The sequence below is a fragment of the Cyclopterus lumpus genome, chromosome 14 (assembly GCF_009769545.1).
Source record: "Cyclopterus lumpus isolate fCycLum1 chromosome 14, fCycLum1.pri, whole genome shotgun sequence".
NCBI lineage: Eukaryota > Metazoa > Chordata > Actinopteri > Perciformes > Cyclopteridae > Cyclopterus > Cyclopterus lumpus.
In genome coordinates, this window is record NC_046979.1 from 18591876 (window position 1) to 18608684 (window position 16809).

The 16809-nt window shown below is 45.1% G+C and overlaps 1 protein-coding gene across 1 annotated transcript; it reads left to right on the forward strand.

Annotated features, from left to right (window-relative positions):
* Positions 1–430: 430 nt before the first annotated feature.
* ywhag1 (3-monooxygenase/tryptophan 5-monooxygenase activation protein, gamma polypeptide 1) lies at positions 431–12186 on the forward strand. The gene is made up of 2 exons (XM_034550925.1): positions 431–750; positions 9274–12186. The coding sequence occupies exons 1-2, from the start codon at positions 664–666 to the stop codon at positions 9928–9930; spliced, it is 744 nt and encodes a 247-aa protein (XP_034406816.1). The 5' UTR covers positions 431–663; the 3' UTR covers positions 9931–12186.
* The last annotated feature ends 4623 nt before the right edge of the window (positions 12187–16809 follow it).

Here is a 16809-nt window from a genome sequence, read left to right on the forward strand (position 1 = left end):
ATGCACACAAAAAAAGAGAGCAAGATACTGTGAGAATATGATCTTGTGCCATATTGCATATTTGCATTTCAGTAGGCCTTCCTGTTGATCCCTCCAGTATTCCAACACATGCCGGGTGTATGGATGTAATGATCGAGAAATATCTACAATGTTGACATTGTTACAAGCTGAAATAAAGGAGGGCCAGATTCTTGACCTGAGGCCCCTCATGGAGCCCAGGAGCCGGCGTCTGCACAGACCCACTTGCTCGGCGTTTGAGTGTGATCGAAAAAACACTCGACTCCCATATATATATTATTGTAATAAATACATAGCGACACCCTTTTCCTCCCAGCGTACACAGCCGGACTGTGGGGCAATAGGCTGCGCTGTCATCCTCTCCGGACTACCAGGGTCGTTACATCACTCCGGTGAGGACACGCCCTTTTTCGGGGTGGTGACACAAACTGAGGGAAAGTGCTCGGAGGGGGGAGGGGTGTCCCGTCGGCAAGGCGCACAGACAGCAAGCAGCAGCTGCAGCGAGAAGGATCCCGGCGCCGGAACTCTGCATGCAAATAACATTTTATTAAAAAAAAAAATTTAAAAAAAAGCAGCCACAATACGATTTGATTTATCCGACACGCAGGAGACGAGAAAAAAAAAACCGCACGCACCACCTCCAAAATGGTAGACCGCGAGCAACTGGTGCAGAAAGCCCGGCTGGCCGAGCAGGCGGAGAGGTATGATGATATGGCAGCAGCCATGAAATCGGTAAGTAGGTTTCCTCCGTTTGGACCACGAACAAATAATACAACAAATACATGTGTACATGTATAAATAGCGTGGTGTGTGCGTGTGAGGGGTGTGTGGCGGCTAGCTAACCCGAGCTCTAGGGCAGCAATGCGCAGCGGGGGGACCGCGCCGCTCGTTTTGTGACTGAAGCGAGGAAGACACGCGAAATCGGTGTATGAAAGTTATGATTAAAGAGCGCGTTGAGTGGAAAGACGTGTTTGCGAGCGGCATTGAGCACTGCCATAGTGAGATTTGAGAAGCATCATTGTTGAACGGCACCGCGAGGCCCGTGAAGCCCCCCCGTCACATTGTCCGAGGCGTCGGGGGGGGGGGGGGACAGCCCGGAGGCGACGAGGTTCAGCTGGAAACCAGTCATTCGGTGAATGACTGTTGTGTTGGGGTTGTGTGGGCTCGGCGGTGTGCTGCGGTGGATTGTGGTTGAGCTGCGGACTGTTTGATCTTGGGGCGGTGCCTTTCACCAGGCTCTTTTTAAAAAATAATTTAAAAAAATGACCAGGCTGCTCGGTTGTAAAAAAAAAAAAAAAAGAACCGATGGAGAGAAGAAAAAAAGAAGCACATTAATGATGACGAGACGTGATTTAAACCGCCCGTCTTGGTGGCGAAATGAGCCCGTCGAAAGATGCGCATACTGGCGGAGCAGAGGGCTGGTGCCACGGGGATGAGAGGGGACACGGCCGGGTTAGGAGTCCCGGTGTGAGACATAACGAGGCATCGACTTGTGATACACCACTTTTCTATAGGCTTGACTTGAAACGTTGACTTGAGACGGCCCCGAGCAGGCGTGTGTGTGCGCGTCGTCGTCGTCGTCGTCTCCCCCCCCTCCGCCGCCGCCTATTGGCACTCGCTTTGGCGCATTGGGAAGCGCAATGTTGGCTGAAGGTTGATCGCAATCGATTTGCGCAGAAGCGGGCGCACAAAAAAAAAAAAAAAAAAGAAACGCGAAGCGTCCACCTTTACGGACGTGGGTGTCGGTGGACGGGCGGCGTCTCCAGAACCTCATCCGTGGATGTCATATTGCAGCAAACTGTCGTGTGTGTGTGTGTGTGTGTGTGTGTGTGTGTGTATTTTTTGGGGGCTCGTCCGAACCAATCGGTGCCGTGTAGCAACCGCATCCCCTGCGTCCTCGACCTCTTCCCCGGCAGGTTCCCCTCCACACACAGAGGCGTGTGCCGCAGCATCTGGCAGAGATGCAGCACGGCCCACCCGTAGTGCACCATTTCATATAGGCAGCGTTTCTCTTCCCCTCCTCCTCCTCCTCCTCCTCCTCTTCTTTCTGTCTTTACATCACAGCTTCACAAAGGCTGCATCTCTCTGTCAGTAACTGTCCGGACAATGAGATCATGGAGGACACATTGGCAGGGAAAGTCGAGGAATGTTGTGCGAAGAAGAATGGGCACCATATCTGTGCAGGACTTCATATTGTGTCTGTGGTTACTAATAGGCACTCTGGGATAAGACGTTCTTGTTGCCGTTACTATGTTTTTCAGAGGTTAGTACTTTTGGTGTCGTATTTCTATAATTTTCCTCCATAATGATCATAGAATTCCCTTTTTTCTAAGAGTTGCATCAGTTTTCTTTTTCTTAACAAGGCCGGTCAGTAGCCTCAGCTTGTACAGGCCAGTGGAAGCTAGACTAGTGGAACTTTTTTTAAAACCACATCAGCTTTAACTCCCAAGAGTCAACAAGTTTGCTGCCGGAGTGGTTAAAAGGCCATGCCACGCTCTGTAGGACCAGGCTGTGGTGTTCATGCCAGGGGGGGAGGGGGCACAGCTCCTCCCTCGTCCCGATTTATGCCGAGTCAGGGAAAGAGAGAGAGCTTCCCCTCACTCAGCCAGTCTCTCTGCAGCACCCAGGCAGCGGGGTGTGTCTGCTGCCTCGCCCATCATGGGGAATCCCTTGCCACTGCAGACATGGCAACCCGCCCCCGGGTGGCAACTGAGCCAAATAGTTTGGGCTCTACAGAACAAAACGCTGAAGACTCGGGAAGCAGGCCCGACCGAAATGAACGACGGTGTCCATGAATTGCTGTTAGCGCCGCATTTGTTTAAAACAAATATCTGACAATGTCCCAGCAGAGTCATTATCAGGCCTCCCGTATCTTTCCAGCCTCATCTTTTAGAAGCTATATCACAGGTTGTAGAGCTTTAAATCCTGCTGGTCTTCTAGCTGCCTGCCTGTCTGTCTATGATGGCTCAGAGCGACCGGTAACGGATCAGAAAGGCTGACCTAGCATTGTCATTTGTGAATTCGCCTTAAATCTAAAGAGCACAGAATGTGCGAGGTGTGTCTCTAGCGAGCCTATTAGCCTTGGACCAAGAGTCAGAAAATTAATCTAGGAGCCTGTACTTCTCAACGAAAAAGCCACATGAACAGAAAACTATTAATTATTGTGGAATTTATATTTTTGGGGTCATTTTTTCGAGAATGAGAGCTAATGGTTGTTTGCTCCTTTCCATAGAAAACCGGGTTAAATGTGCTTCATTGAACGCTTGACCCGACTCATTTGAGACCCCTTTCCCAAGTTACTCCCGAGAGTCCCTGTTCAGAGACCATCCAAATGACCGCCTTCGATTACGTCATCTAACTTACACAACAGGGGTTGAGTTTGAAGTTCATTTTCTCTCAGTCTCATTTTTTTTTTTTTACATTCAGCTTTAATAAACTAGCCAGGTCATACATAAATATTCAATATAACTTTATATGTAGACACATGCACAGTCACTCACCCGTCCCATTCGAGAGCGTCTTAGGAAGTGCCAGGCACAGAGACCCGAGGCTTCCGTCCCACTTAATGAACTGAATGCCTTATTCTCTCATGGAAGTCTGCGGATGCATTGTGTTGCAGCTGCTGGATGTACACTGAATGTACGTTTCATATGTACCGAGTAGTATTGGCTGCATTTGATTTTTTTTAAAAAGAACGTGGCTGTACATCGAAGGGCTGCATCAGAATTGCTGATTATCCAACTGCCTCCACGATAATTATTTAAAGATATGCTGTAAAAAAAACCGATTTGTATTTATTTGAGACCTTTCTTTGTTGAAGTGTTGGGTTTTCCATACATTTATCACAGATGCAGTGTTGGCTGTACGTTCTGCATTCGTACCAGAAGGGAGTGGCCCGACCCAAATGTAGCGGCTTCATACTATACATGCTTTGTTGCAGGTGGGACTGAGTGGGAGTTCAAAGGTCTAATATATGGAAATAGGACTGTTCCTGGACTTCACTATCTATGAATGTGCTACCAAATAATGAAATAAATCAAAATGACATTTCAGCTTCTCGGGTAGGCCGTTACACTTGACTGAACGCCATCACTGCCACTCTGAAGTCTGACAGCATCTGATTTGTCTGTCGCTATGGGAAACACCATAAGCTGGAAGGGAAACGGGGACTGGATCCAGACATTTAAAAAAAAAAATGTAATCCTCGCTGCCTAAAGCAAACTCCACGGGCTACCAGTGTCTTAGTTTTTGCCGGCAGGACACATTTTCAGTAGAAAACAGGGAGTGATCTGAATCTCAGGAGGTGTGAGTGGGATGGTGCATCTTGTGGGAGATATCTTCAATGCCAAATCAGATTTATTGGCTTAGAATGTGCCCCTGGTGCGAGTGGAAGACTCTTTTATCTATTATATATATATATATATATAGACACTTATGATTAGCTTCATGTTAGATACAGATTGCAACAATTAGTGTGCTAAAACTAGCCTATTAAATATCCATTTCCTGTAAACCAGTTCGTCCTCATTTTTGGAGTTTTTCTCAGTCCAAATATGAATGCAGCCAATGTCATCTCAGGACACTTCAAGACGTCCCGAAGTGAGTCTTGAATCAGTTGTGAGTCACAAAGGCACTACGAGAGAGAGACCCACCTACACACACTATATTATTACGGCCATTTCACAACAGCTTTCTTACATTTGCAGCGGAATTGAACGCAGCGATATTCCCCACAGCAGTACTTTATTACCTCGCGGCATCATTCGGTTGCCATGATGTCCACTTTTTCCTTTTGCTTAGTCACCACCATGAGTGCAGGGAGAGTAGAATTACTGGGGGCATCACATTGACACATCTATCCTGAGTTGCAGTTGTGATACAGTTCATACAAAATGAAAAAGGAATAAGTAGAGAGTATGCATCCGCCTCAGTGTGAGAACATGTACAGACGGACGTTTTTTTTCTTTTCTTTTTTCGGTTTTAAGAATTTAAAGGTTTTACTAAACACCAGGTCTGTGCAAGTCGTTGCCTTATTGCTTTGGCAACATGATGCGGGGTTATTTGTTTGGAATATCATGCCCCTGAACGAGTTAACAAGATTATTACAGACCCGGAAAGTGCAACAAAAAGAGTGATTTTGACAGGATGGGAATAGCTGGGAGACGGACCGACCCTAAAAACACCAGTGTGAAACGTCATCCTCTGCCCCTGAGCCGGTCCATGACCAAGTATTAGTAATGCAATTACACAATAATCTCAGTGCTGTCCTCGTTCGCAACACTACCAGCCAATAGGTGATGAGTCTGCAGTGCCTCTGAACTGTGATCTCAAAGTTACCATTTATTAATGGGACTTAGTGGTTATTGCATGACAAGTAAACATTAAGTGTTTTTGCCGTCACAATTTAAATGGGAAGTGCCATCTTAACCCTCATCTGTCCACGAAGGCAGAGTATTTGACAGCAACAGCTAAGCAGGAAAGAATGTGGGCTAAACACGTCTTAGTCTGACTTTAAAATAAATAAGTTTAGTCCTAGTGTGCATATTCGACCCATGTTTTACTTTTGGTCACATTGCATATTGCCTGTTTTAATAACGGCAGAGTACCAACAGACTTACATGAACTAGTGTTTGACCTCTCGCATAACCTAATTTAGGTCTGCATATCTTAATCATTCCTTTTGAGTGATCAACCCTTCATCCGTCTTATCGAACACGCACAAAAGCTAAGGTCATACGTGGTAGCGTAGCAACGACGCGCTACTTGAAGCGCCCGCTCCACCACCACAACTGAAGAAAAGCGCATCCACGGCCTTGCATCCCCCTTTTCTCAGCACCGAGGCTTTCGGCCTTTATTCACACCGCCAATGACGTCAGGTCGTCCCCGGCGCCTTTTGTGCTCTGCCGCCTGAGGGGGGGGGGGGGGGGGGGGGGGGGGGGGTTGTCACATCAGGTTAGGAGAGCGAGGGCAAATGAGCAAGGAAAAGACAGAAGGAAAGCGTGGAACGGGGGGCTGTGGGACTGTGGCGAGCCTTCATTATGGGAATTGTAATCCATTAAATGGAAATGTAAGGCGGCGGCGTGGAGGTCTCACCCAGCCTCTACTTAGGCCCGACGCGTCCTCTGACTCCCGCAGACCTGCGGCTCTTACAGTGCGTCTCCTGTGGATATTAATGGTCATGCAGAGATCTGTCAAAAAGGAAGTTATTGAATGTCCTGCCTGGCCCTTTCGTTTGTATTAACACTCAGCTGTTTGGAAGTGTGACTGCCTTGTTCAAGGATGATTCACGAGAGAGCCGACGCGATTGATGAGCTTTATGAGTAGACAGAGCTCCATTCATCACCCGCACCGCAGCTTCCGTCGGGGCTTTCTGCCTGAAACAAAAGCCATCCGTGTTTTTACAGACGTGTTGTTTGGGCCTTGTTTTTCTGACCTCTCCATTGCTCCAGCGCTGACCTACTGCACTGGTTGCATTTGCTGTAGGTCAGATACTCGTTTACACTAGTTGTAATTTAATGGGCGTTGGCTGCTTCAGCAATGAGTAAGGGAGGGAGGGAGGGAGGGAGGGGGGGTCATTACGCAACGGATGCCATTTATTGTTTGCCTGTCTTCTACTCGTTGAGTACAGAGGTCAGTTTGTTTATGACTGTTGTACATTTTTACAATGTCTTGTGTAGGAAACACTCCTTAGTGAGCGAGCACAACAGTGCTGCTCGAGGCCCTCTAGAGGCTGCACTGATCATTGCAAAGTAAGGAACAAGAAGCATGTTTGGTTGTTGCTCAGTGACGATGCCAACTTGATGTTTAGAAGGTCACATTCACTAGGTTCACAATCTTGGTTCAGCATGCCAACGCTTGCTAATTAGCACCTAAAAAGGTGCAGCCAAAGCTGATGGAATATATGTGTTTTGACCCGATGGAGCTAGATTAAAAGTCGAGAGATCACCAAAGCCGGTCGGATTTCACCGCTTGGGACCTCCAAATATCTGTAGTTGATATCATGCCAATCCATTTATAGTTGTCAAGAAATTTCGCACAAAACCAAAACGCGGTTTGTGGATGCGCCAGAGAAAAGGTTGAGAGCACCAAAGTAATTTGTGGGAACCATGATTATCTGTTCCAAAGTTAACAGCAATTTCCCAAATAGTTAAGATGTGATGGTGGCACTAAAATGTACTTTAATACGTGTACCAAATCTTAAGGCAATCCATTCAGGAGAAGATATTATACAAATATCAACGAGGTGGCGATAAGAGAAAGTCAGGGCAATCCCCAAGCTCAAAAGGGTTCATCCTCTGGGGACCATCGATGTCTGTTCAGAACTGCTTTTCATATTCTGAGCATTTTGACCCAATGAAGGTGAGGGAAAACTCATGGAAGTGGCTCATGCTCTGGGCAGCATGAATGTGTGTGGCGGACACTGACATCACCATCCTCCGGCTCTGCATGGCATTTTCATGCGCAGGCTGCAAGCTTTTGAATAACTTTTGTCTGGAGCCATGAAAATGACATTGCTGTGACTGACTACCAGTGTAAGAGTTGGCACAAAGGTGCGAGCTATGAAATGGCTCGTTTGCACTTATCCCCACCCACAGTGCTGCAGCGTTCTCCATACCATCAGCCATGTCAGCATCCTTGCCATTAGCAGCTTGTGGCCCGTGTCTCCAGCAGAGACAGAAATGGCTCTCCCAAACAAAAGCAGATTTCGCAGTCGCCATGGAAACAGGAGATTGCTTCAAAGATTCGTCTTTGGCCTCCCCTCCCCTCCCTTTTACAGTAATCTCATTAAAGATGGTCCGTTCTGCAGAAGAGAACTGTAGCTGTGATCGCATTCACGGCGGCTGAGAATGAGCTCGTTAGATGGAGACGTGAGCAGTCATACACAATGTGTCGATGGACTGTAGTAGCAACTGGAACGGGGATTAGTAGCTACTGTGTGTTATTGGAGTCTAACCAAAGCAGAGTGACACAGCTGTCGGCTCATCGTGACTAGGATGCACTCCAAAAAGGTCACAGGTTTAATCCATCATGTCCTTGAGCGAGACGTACCCTGAGGCTCTGCCATGTGTCGAGGATGCCACACACACACACACACACACACACACACACACACACAGGAGAATAAGAGTTCCAAGTGACCCGTCTTTCTAACACTGCAGCAGCAGAGTGCTACCCCACCTGGGTGGTTTAGAGAAGACACATGACATGACAGTAACAAATACATTTGAAAAATCGTATTCTTAGCCACGGTACCATGCCTCGGGGTGGTTATCAGTCTGTTGAACAGTCCACTTTGTCATGGTCCCCAGAGGGAGAATCCTAATAACTTGGGTTTTTCCATGACTTTTCATCCAGTGCCCCCAGCGGGTCAAAGTTTTCACTTCATATTTTAATAGACAGAACGGATTGCCAAAACATTTTTGTACCGGTAGACATTAGTGGTTTCCACATCCTAGCTACTTGAATGACTTTCACGCCACCATGAGGATGACATTTGTGGTTTTGAGTGAAATGTTTCATGGAGCGCCATCATCAGGTTGAACTTTAAGTTTGTCCAATACTTTGATTTATGGCCAAACACCTGAGTCGTTGTGTTAACTGCCAATTAGCAGCCAACTATTACAAAGCATTTATTTAGCTTTTAAGGCACAGTGTTCCCCTTTATTTAAGAAACTGAATTACCATTAAATAATTAGTAAATGCTGAATGATTTTTAGCCTTTTCCTATGAAGATCAACATAGTTTTGATGTAGTTTTATGGTGACCGTAACGGCGTTCAGTCTGGCCCATTGTGATGAGCCGTGACCGGCCGGGCCCCCTGCTCTGCTCTGCTCATGGAACTGAAAAAGAAAGTAACAACAGGCTTTCCACTCAGAAAAGGTTTGTAAAGATGCCTCTGCTGCACAGTCCCAGTGGGGTATGAAGGATTAAATCCTCCAGCCAGACACAGGCCTGTCCAAACAAAACAAAACCAGCTTTTCAGAGCTGCGGCCAGCCAATCAGGAGTCACCTCAGAGGATGGAGGCGTGGTTCACTCCGCAGAGGCAGTTGCCTTGGGAGTTGTACGGTTTGTCTGGAAGCATCCGTGATGGTGTTCTTATGCTTGCTTTAGTTTGCCGTGTGCAAAGAGGATTAGTCATATGTTGTAGCATGTTACAGGTTATGACTTTCCCACTTGTCAACTGTTGCATAACTCTTCACATAGATAAGATAACAGATTACAAACAATATGCCTGTACATTTTTCTCTCTTTAGGTGACAGAGCTGAACGAGGCGCTATCCAACGAGGAGAGGAACCTGCTCTCCGTGGCCTACAAGAACGTGGTCGGGGCGAGGCGTTCATCCTGGCGTGTCATCTCCAGCATTGAGCAGAAGACGTCCGCCGACGGCAACGAGAAGAAGATTGAGATGGTGCGCGCTTACCGGGAAAAGATCGAGAAGGAGCTCGAGGCCGTCTGCCAGGACGTGCTCAACCTCCTCGACAACTTCCTGATCAAGAACTGCAACGAGACGCAGCATGAGAGCAAAGTGTTCTACCTGAAGATGAAGGGAGACTACTACCGCTACCTGGCCGAGGTGGCCACGGGGGAGAAGAGGGCCGGGGTGGTGGAGTCCGCCGAGAAGTCCTACAGCGAGGCCCACGAGATCAGCAAGGAGCACATGCAGCCCACCCACCCCATCCGCCTGGGCCTGGCTCTCAACTACTCCGTCTTCTACTACGAGATCCAGAACGCCCCGGAGCAGGCGTGCCACCTGGCCAAGACCGCCTTCGACGACGCCATCGCCGAGCTGGACACCCTGAACGAGGACTCCTACAAAGACTCCACTCTGATCATGCAGCTGCTACGAGACAACTTGACGCTGTGGACGAGCGACCAGCAGGACGACGAGGGAGGAGAGGCCAACAATTAAAGAGTCCAAAACCTCATTCTGCCCAAAAACTTAAAAAAACACGCGCGCTCACAAATGACAAAATAATACTAGTTGAAAAGTTCTTAGAAATAAAAAAAAAAAAATTAAATAGGGTGGGGTAGGGGGAAGGGTGGTGGAACGTCGGCGGCCAATTCCGCTGATGGTACTAACGGCTGCTGCTCTTTTATTTTTCAACAAAATTAAAAGTGAAAATTAAAAAAAGTTGACTGAGGGAAGACAATTTTAGTTTGGGAAATAACCTAGGACAAAAAAAAAAAGAATGAAACCCCCTTCATTGGTAGCCTCTGCAGCGTTTGCCAAAATACCACTTTAGAAGCAAGAGGTATGTCATTCATCAGTGTGACGATTGGGTAGCCACGCCTTCACACTGGCAGAGACTGGTCTTATCGCGCAAATGAAGCAGAGCTGTCTTATTGTATTTGGTGAGGGGAGGAGCATTCGGAAATTGAGTTTTCAATGCTCGAACAACCAGAAAAATCGGAGTAACCTTGAATGTCGCGGCCTTGCCTAACGAGCGAGAGAGAGACGAGGGCGAGAGAGAGAGAGACAAGGGCGAGCGTGAGAGAGAGAGGACAGGTGGAGAGGTGAAGGGCTTTTATAGGGGCGTCGTCGTTGACACCTTTAGTTGCACCACACTGATCGTCGGGTGACAAGCACGTTGTCTCTGTTATTGAGGATGACATAAAAAATGTTAAATAAATAATTGTTTTTGTTTTGCTTTGTGTCAGGTCTGTGTCCAGCTAAGTCACAGTGATACTGTAACTAAAAATGCAAATTCATGACGTAAACTATGTGCTGGTGTGATTTATTAAATAAATTAACTGTTTTTGGACACCTAATTCTTATAATCAGTATTGTCGTTACGATAATATTGGCTCCTTGTAGGAAAAAAAAAACTAACAATTTGATTCACGGAAATCCAGATTGCAAAAATGTTTAAAGAGAAAAAACAAGGTGATTGAACCCACGATCGCGAGTCGACCCTTACTCTCTAGTTATACAATCACCATGACAACCAGTAGGATCTGGGAAACAGCCCCTGGGACCACAGACTATTCGTGAACTCGGTTTTACAGTTTGTGGACAGAGCACATGCAACGTTAAGTGGAAGCTCTAAAAGCAGATCTGAGGTTTGTGGATTTACTTTGTCTTCAGTTTCTTCAAGAGATGCACTTGCCTATTATACTGTTTCTTCAGTGTAGGATGATAACTGCTCCAATATTCTCCATAATACAATATTGTGCATGCTGGTGATGTATTTATACAGTAGCTTCAATTCATTAACTTATACTGTAGATGTTATGTATTCATATGGACATGGAATTACAAGACCTTAAATCGGATTCTTTTCTATTTCTTTCTTCTATTGCGATTGTTAGCTAGACTTTACTTTTAATCTGTGTTTTCTTTACTCCATTTGCTGAAGTACGCTATACCAAAACAGTGATTGTTGACAATAAATTGATCCGTTACGGACATCGCTATGGTCCCATGCAATTCTTGGTAAGGCTGACAAAAAAGATCATCATCTTGGCTTGTTGTATTGGACAGTGGTAGTGGGTGTGAACCCACAGATTTAGTCCATTGACAGTGACGTAAAAATGGGGATTACAATAGTCAATTGGGGAGGGGTGGGGGGAGCAATTCCATTAGCAATACCACAATGTAAACAACAAAAATACTCCATAAGTCCAGTATTAAAAATTCCACTTGAGTAGATGCACTGAAGTGTCATCTGTAAAATGCGCAGCAAGTATCAAAAGTAAAAGTCGGCGATGCATGATGCAAAACTCTGGAAGTAAACCAGGATTTTTGTAATCCTGTTTGGAAAAGATATCACGTTGTGCTCACATCCTTATCAAGTAAAAGAAAACTTAACTTTGTTAAGATATTAAATGAACCTCTGGGTAATTCAAAGGTCCATGGTCTCTTCAGGTATCGTTACCCATCGTTTCCCTGATTAGACGGACTGGGCTTGTCACATCTCTCCCCCGTTGGTTGTCACATGTCGACAGATTCTAAATTCCAGCACAGCTGTGCAGTTTGCATGACAACCTGACCAGCAACATTAATGGCATACGCCTGTATTAGAGCAGGGCCTTTAATCTGTAGAAAATAAATATTTTACGAGCTTATCAAATGTTCTGTTTGTCAAACTAATCAGATGTCAAATAAATGTAAAATGTTTCCTCTCAAATGTAGAGGGGGGACATTGGGTGGAAAATAAACTGAAGTAAAGTACCTCTGAATTGTACGTATATACAGTAGGCTATAAGTTTCCATCACTGTTGCTGGGCAACCTGGATCCAAGTGGTGCGCACGCGCGCAAAAATATGGTATTGCAAAAATAATTTGCGGAAATTGGTCATATTTCATGTTACTCACATTATTTTTGCATCAATGTAACATGCAAGTCAGATGTATGGGGATATTGTTGAATCACTATCCCTGAAAATATTGAATACAGCTGATTTGATTTATGTCTGTTCCTTCCCTTGCACTCCAAATCATGATTTATTCTACACAAAGAAGATATTTAAAAACACAAATCGCCGGCTCGTGGGGAAAATAGAAGTAGAGTTGTGCTCTGATTTGTGTCCCAAACAAACATGATCTCAAACAAACTGCCCTCATCTCTCATGAGTCTGCAAACACGCTGTCAGCCTTTTGCAACTGGAGACTCGTCATGAGGTGGATCGAGTACGAGATGATCATTTGATGCTACGGTCAAAAGTATAAACTATAGTGGAACAACATCAGCAACACGAGCCTCGCATGTCCAAAGCAACGGTTATATCCATAACGGGGCTTTGCAGCCCGTCCTCACAGCAACCAAAAGACAATTTAATAAAAACGACCTGCAACGAGCCTTCAGCCACAGAGGCGACAAACAAAGAATAAAACATAACCATGGCCGACAAAATTAACTATATAAACGCCACACACCGCGTGCAGCCCAGCAGAGTGTTATTCTACTCACCTGTCTGGACCTCCTGGTCACCCGGAAGTCCTCCTCGGTCTGTTTTTAGGGCCATCTTTTCAACGCTAGCATTTTAGCATGCTAGCATTTAGCCGGACCCAGCGTGCGTGCGACAAACGACGTGCGTGTGTTTGATTTGGGTCCCTGGGTGTTTATTATAGTGATTAAAGAAATGCAACCTTTTTGTTTTTTACTGTGTGAAGACGCAATACTGAACCATTAATACGAGCTAGACACCCGGCCAGTGACACATTTAGAACATGTGTCACGTCAGGGGCGGCTGAGTGACAAGTCACCTCTGACTTGCAGCTTCAGACAGACAGGTGAACAGACACACAGCTTCAGACAGACAGGTGAACAAAGACACAGCTTCAGACAGACAGGCGAACAGACACACAGCTTCAGACAGACAGGCGAACAGACACACAGCTTCAGACAGACAGGTGAACAAAGACACAGCTTCAGACAGACAGGTGAACAAAGACACAGCTTCAGACAGACAGGTGAACAAAGACACAGCTTCAGACAGACAGGTGAACAAAGACACAGCTTCAGACAGACAGGTGAACAAAGACACAGCTTCAGACAGACAGGTGAACAGACACACAGCTTCAGACAGACAGGCGAACAGACACACAGCTTCAGACAGACAGGTGAACAAAGACACAGCTTCAGACAGACAGGTGAACAAAGACACAGCTTCAGACAGACAGGTGAACAAAGACACAGCTTCAGACAGACAGGCGAACAGACACACAGCTTCAGACAGACAGGTGAACAAAGACACAGCTTCAGACAGACAGGTGAACAAAGACACAGCTTCAGACAGACAGGTGAACAGACACACGTGCAGCTTCAGACAGACAGGTGAACAGACACACGTGCAGCTTCAGACAGACAGGCGAACAGACACACAGCTTCAGACAGACAGGTAAACAGACACACCTACAGCTTCAGACAGACAGGCGAACAGACACACAGCTTCAGACAGACAGGCGAACAGACACACAGCTTCAAACACACCTACACTGTATTTTTTTTTTTTAAATGCAACTTTTATTTTGACAAACAGAATGGGACTTAAATACAGTAATTATAAATGTAATACATACTTACGAATTATAGGAATAAAAGTACAATTACAGTAAATACAAGTAAAAAGAAACTTACTTACAGATAAGATAACAGATGTTGATTACTTACATCCACTCACGGGACATTTACTTTTAGATATTTCATTCAGCTGGAAGAAATGGCTGACATCTGTAGCAGCGTTAGAAATTCATGACTTTTGCATTATTCATAAAACACTGACAAGACATGACCAATCAAACTGGACCAAGAGCAGGTGAACACAGTTGTACTGTTCTCAACAGTGTCAGCCCACCTTCACATTCATTATAAACATTTCCACGAAGAGAAGTTAACTGACATAAGGACACGAGTGCCGTCTCTGGGAGAAAGGAGTACGTTTCAGGGAGCCAGGAATGACTGGGCTGAAAAGCTGGAAATTGATGTCAATCGAGATTTACAAAGACTAATGTACCTCTTAAATCACTGAGGGAGAACTAATTAGTGAACAGCTGGTGAGTGCTAATTGGCTGCGAAGCAATCAACACTCTGGCATGTGATTGGAAGACACCCCCTGTCTAAGGTGTTTCCACCAACCAATCCCAAGCTGTTGCTAAGCAGAAAAAAAGCACGCCACCTGCTTTGATCAAAGGTCTACAGTCCACACATTTACTGCAGATATCAGTGTTTTTGTGCATGTAGATTACATATGTAATCATATGCTTTTACAGCTAATAAAATATAAAATTGTAATATATATATATGTATGTACAGTATGTGTATATATATATATACAGTATTAGTTTTAGTGAAAAGCCTTGCTAATGCACATCAATATTTGGTTTTGGTTGCTTATGGTGAAGTTAATCTTGGTGAGGAGGATTTATTGCTACACAATACAGCGTAACCTGTCCTGATTGGCGCCCGTTAATGTTGTTTCACCTTTATCAGTATTGGACTTTGCTCCGTATCCGTACTGTATTACAGGCTGTATTAATAAACATGGTATATTGAACCAAATCACTGGTGATTATTAAAGATGGGAAACAGATGAACAATAATTTCAAAGTGTAACTTTGTCAAAATACCTTTCTGACTGAAGTCACACGTTACCAACATCAGCGTTGACCAAGCTTCCTCTTTGTTTACATTTACAGTTGGCAGAAAGATATTTCCATCCAATAATTCACAATGCACAAACAGAGCCAGCAGTGATACCGTTCTAACAGTGGGGCTCAAAATGTGGCTTTAATACAAATGTATTTTCTTAATATCTATCAAGGCTCGGCATTTGTTTCTTTTGACAGTAAAATGACAAGAATTTTTGTCCACCCTGCAGATTTTACACGAGAATTATGTTAAACTGAATTTATTCATTAATTTTCACATTTTGTTGATTTTCTTTTCTTCTCTGAAATGACCCGCTTACACTTAAAGATCTCTTGAGAACCTCCATGAGAACAATCCAGCCCTCTTCAGCTTGAGTGCAGGGCGGATTGTCGAGATCTGAGAGGCGTCCAATCAACAGCTCGGTAAGCCATGACGCTCCACACCAGGAACTCCCCCGGTTAAAAAGGACTGGCTGGCTCCCGGATTGATGGGGTCTGGCGTGAATAATTTAGGCCTGCATTAAACTGTAACGAAATGGTGACTCATAGAGGAGGAAAAGTTGAAACGCTAAGTGGTTTAGAGAGTGAATGGCTTCCTCTAAGCTCATGGTGTATTAGATATATAACACTGCACATAGTAACGACAGCATAAATGCATATATTTTGAGTATAATGTTCAGCTAATGGACATCTGTTATGGCAGATGTGTAAAACTCTCCCACTCACCATTTGTGAGTAGAAAGCAGGGGAATAGAAATGTCTTAAATCTCATTTTAGCGTATTAAGCAGCCTATTAGTCACGACGGGCCTGGGAGCATTGAGAGGGGGCAAAAAGCACGAGTTCATGTCTGCGATCTACCCTGTGTAGCTTTACAACATGCTGGAGGCTCAGTGCATAGCAGGGCGCTCTAGAAATAGATCTCCCCTGCAGCTTGGGAGTCAAGAGTGGAGTTATGTGCATTAGTGGGCCGGCACGCAACACCAAAGACTATGAGTTGACAGGGAGGAAGAGAAGGAGCTGATGAAAGCCACCGGCCATTCAGAACGTCACCAGTTGTGTTGCTACGTCTTTCTTTTTGAACCTGCATTGTCTGGTTGTTGAACTGGAGGCAGTTGAGCGTAAAACAAAAACTGTACAGTATATTGATTGCAACAGGGCCCTAAACTCACATGGTTTGGTGCCCGGGGGTCTCCGGATCTTTCGTCTTTTCCAGCTTTGTAAGCTTAAAGTCAAACCCCGCTTCCTCCTCTTGTAGTCCATCGATTGGACAATACCTCGTTCTGTTGTTCCTTATCTCTTTCTCCATGTTAGGTGTCGGTCAACCCAACCCCCGTCCACATTCCTGAGCAGTCCCTCTGCCTTAGTGCGTCCTCTCATCTGCTCCATTCTCCAGGCTGTGTCCTTGATTTATTCACATACATTATCATATTTGTTGGGGGCTTGATGCTTTCTGGATTCCTTCCACAATCACTTAATATATTCCATAATTTACATATGATTATTACATACAGTGTCATTCATTTGATATCACACACTCCATACAGAGTTATTTATTTGTCTTGACCCTCCAACTGCAATGGCAGTTTTCTGCAAACACTAGTTTTTAATTCATTCTTTTATTTTGCGCATAATGCGATTAATCAATGTTAATCACAGAAAAATCATGGGATTAATGGATTAATTTTTTTCATCTTTGC

What these genes read in the sequence shown, in the direction of transcription:
- ywhag1 (XM_034550925.1), top strand. Translation starts at nt 664, where the DNA reads ATGGTAGACCGCGAGCAACTGGTGCAGAAAGCCCGGCTGGCCGAGCAG. An exon ending in TGGCAGCAGCCATGAAATCG is followed by an intron (nt 751 to 9,273) that starts GTAAGTAGGTTT and finishes TTCTCTCTTTAG; the next exon opens with GTGACAGAGCTGAACGAGGC.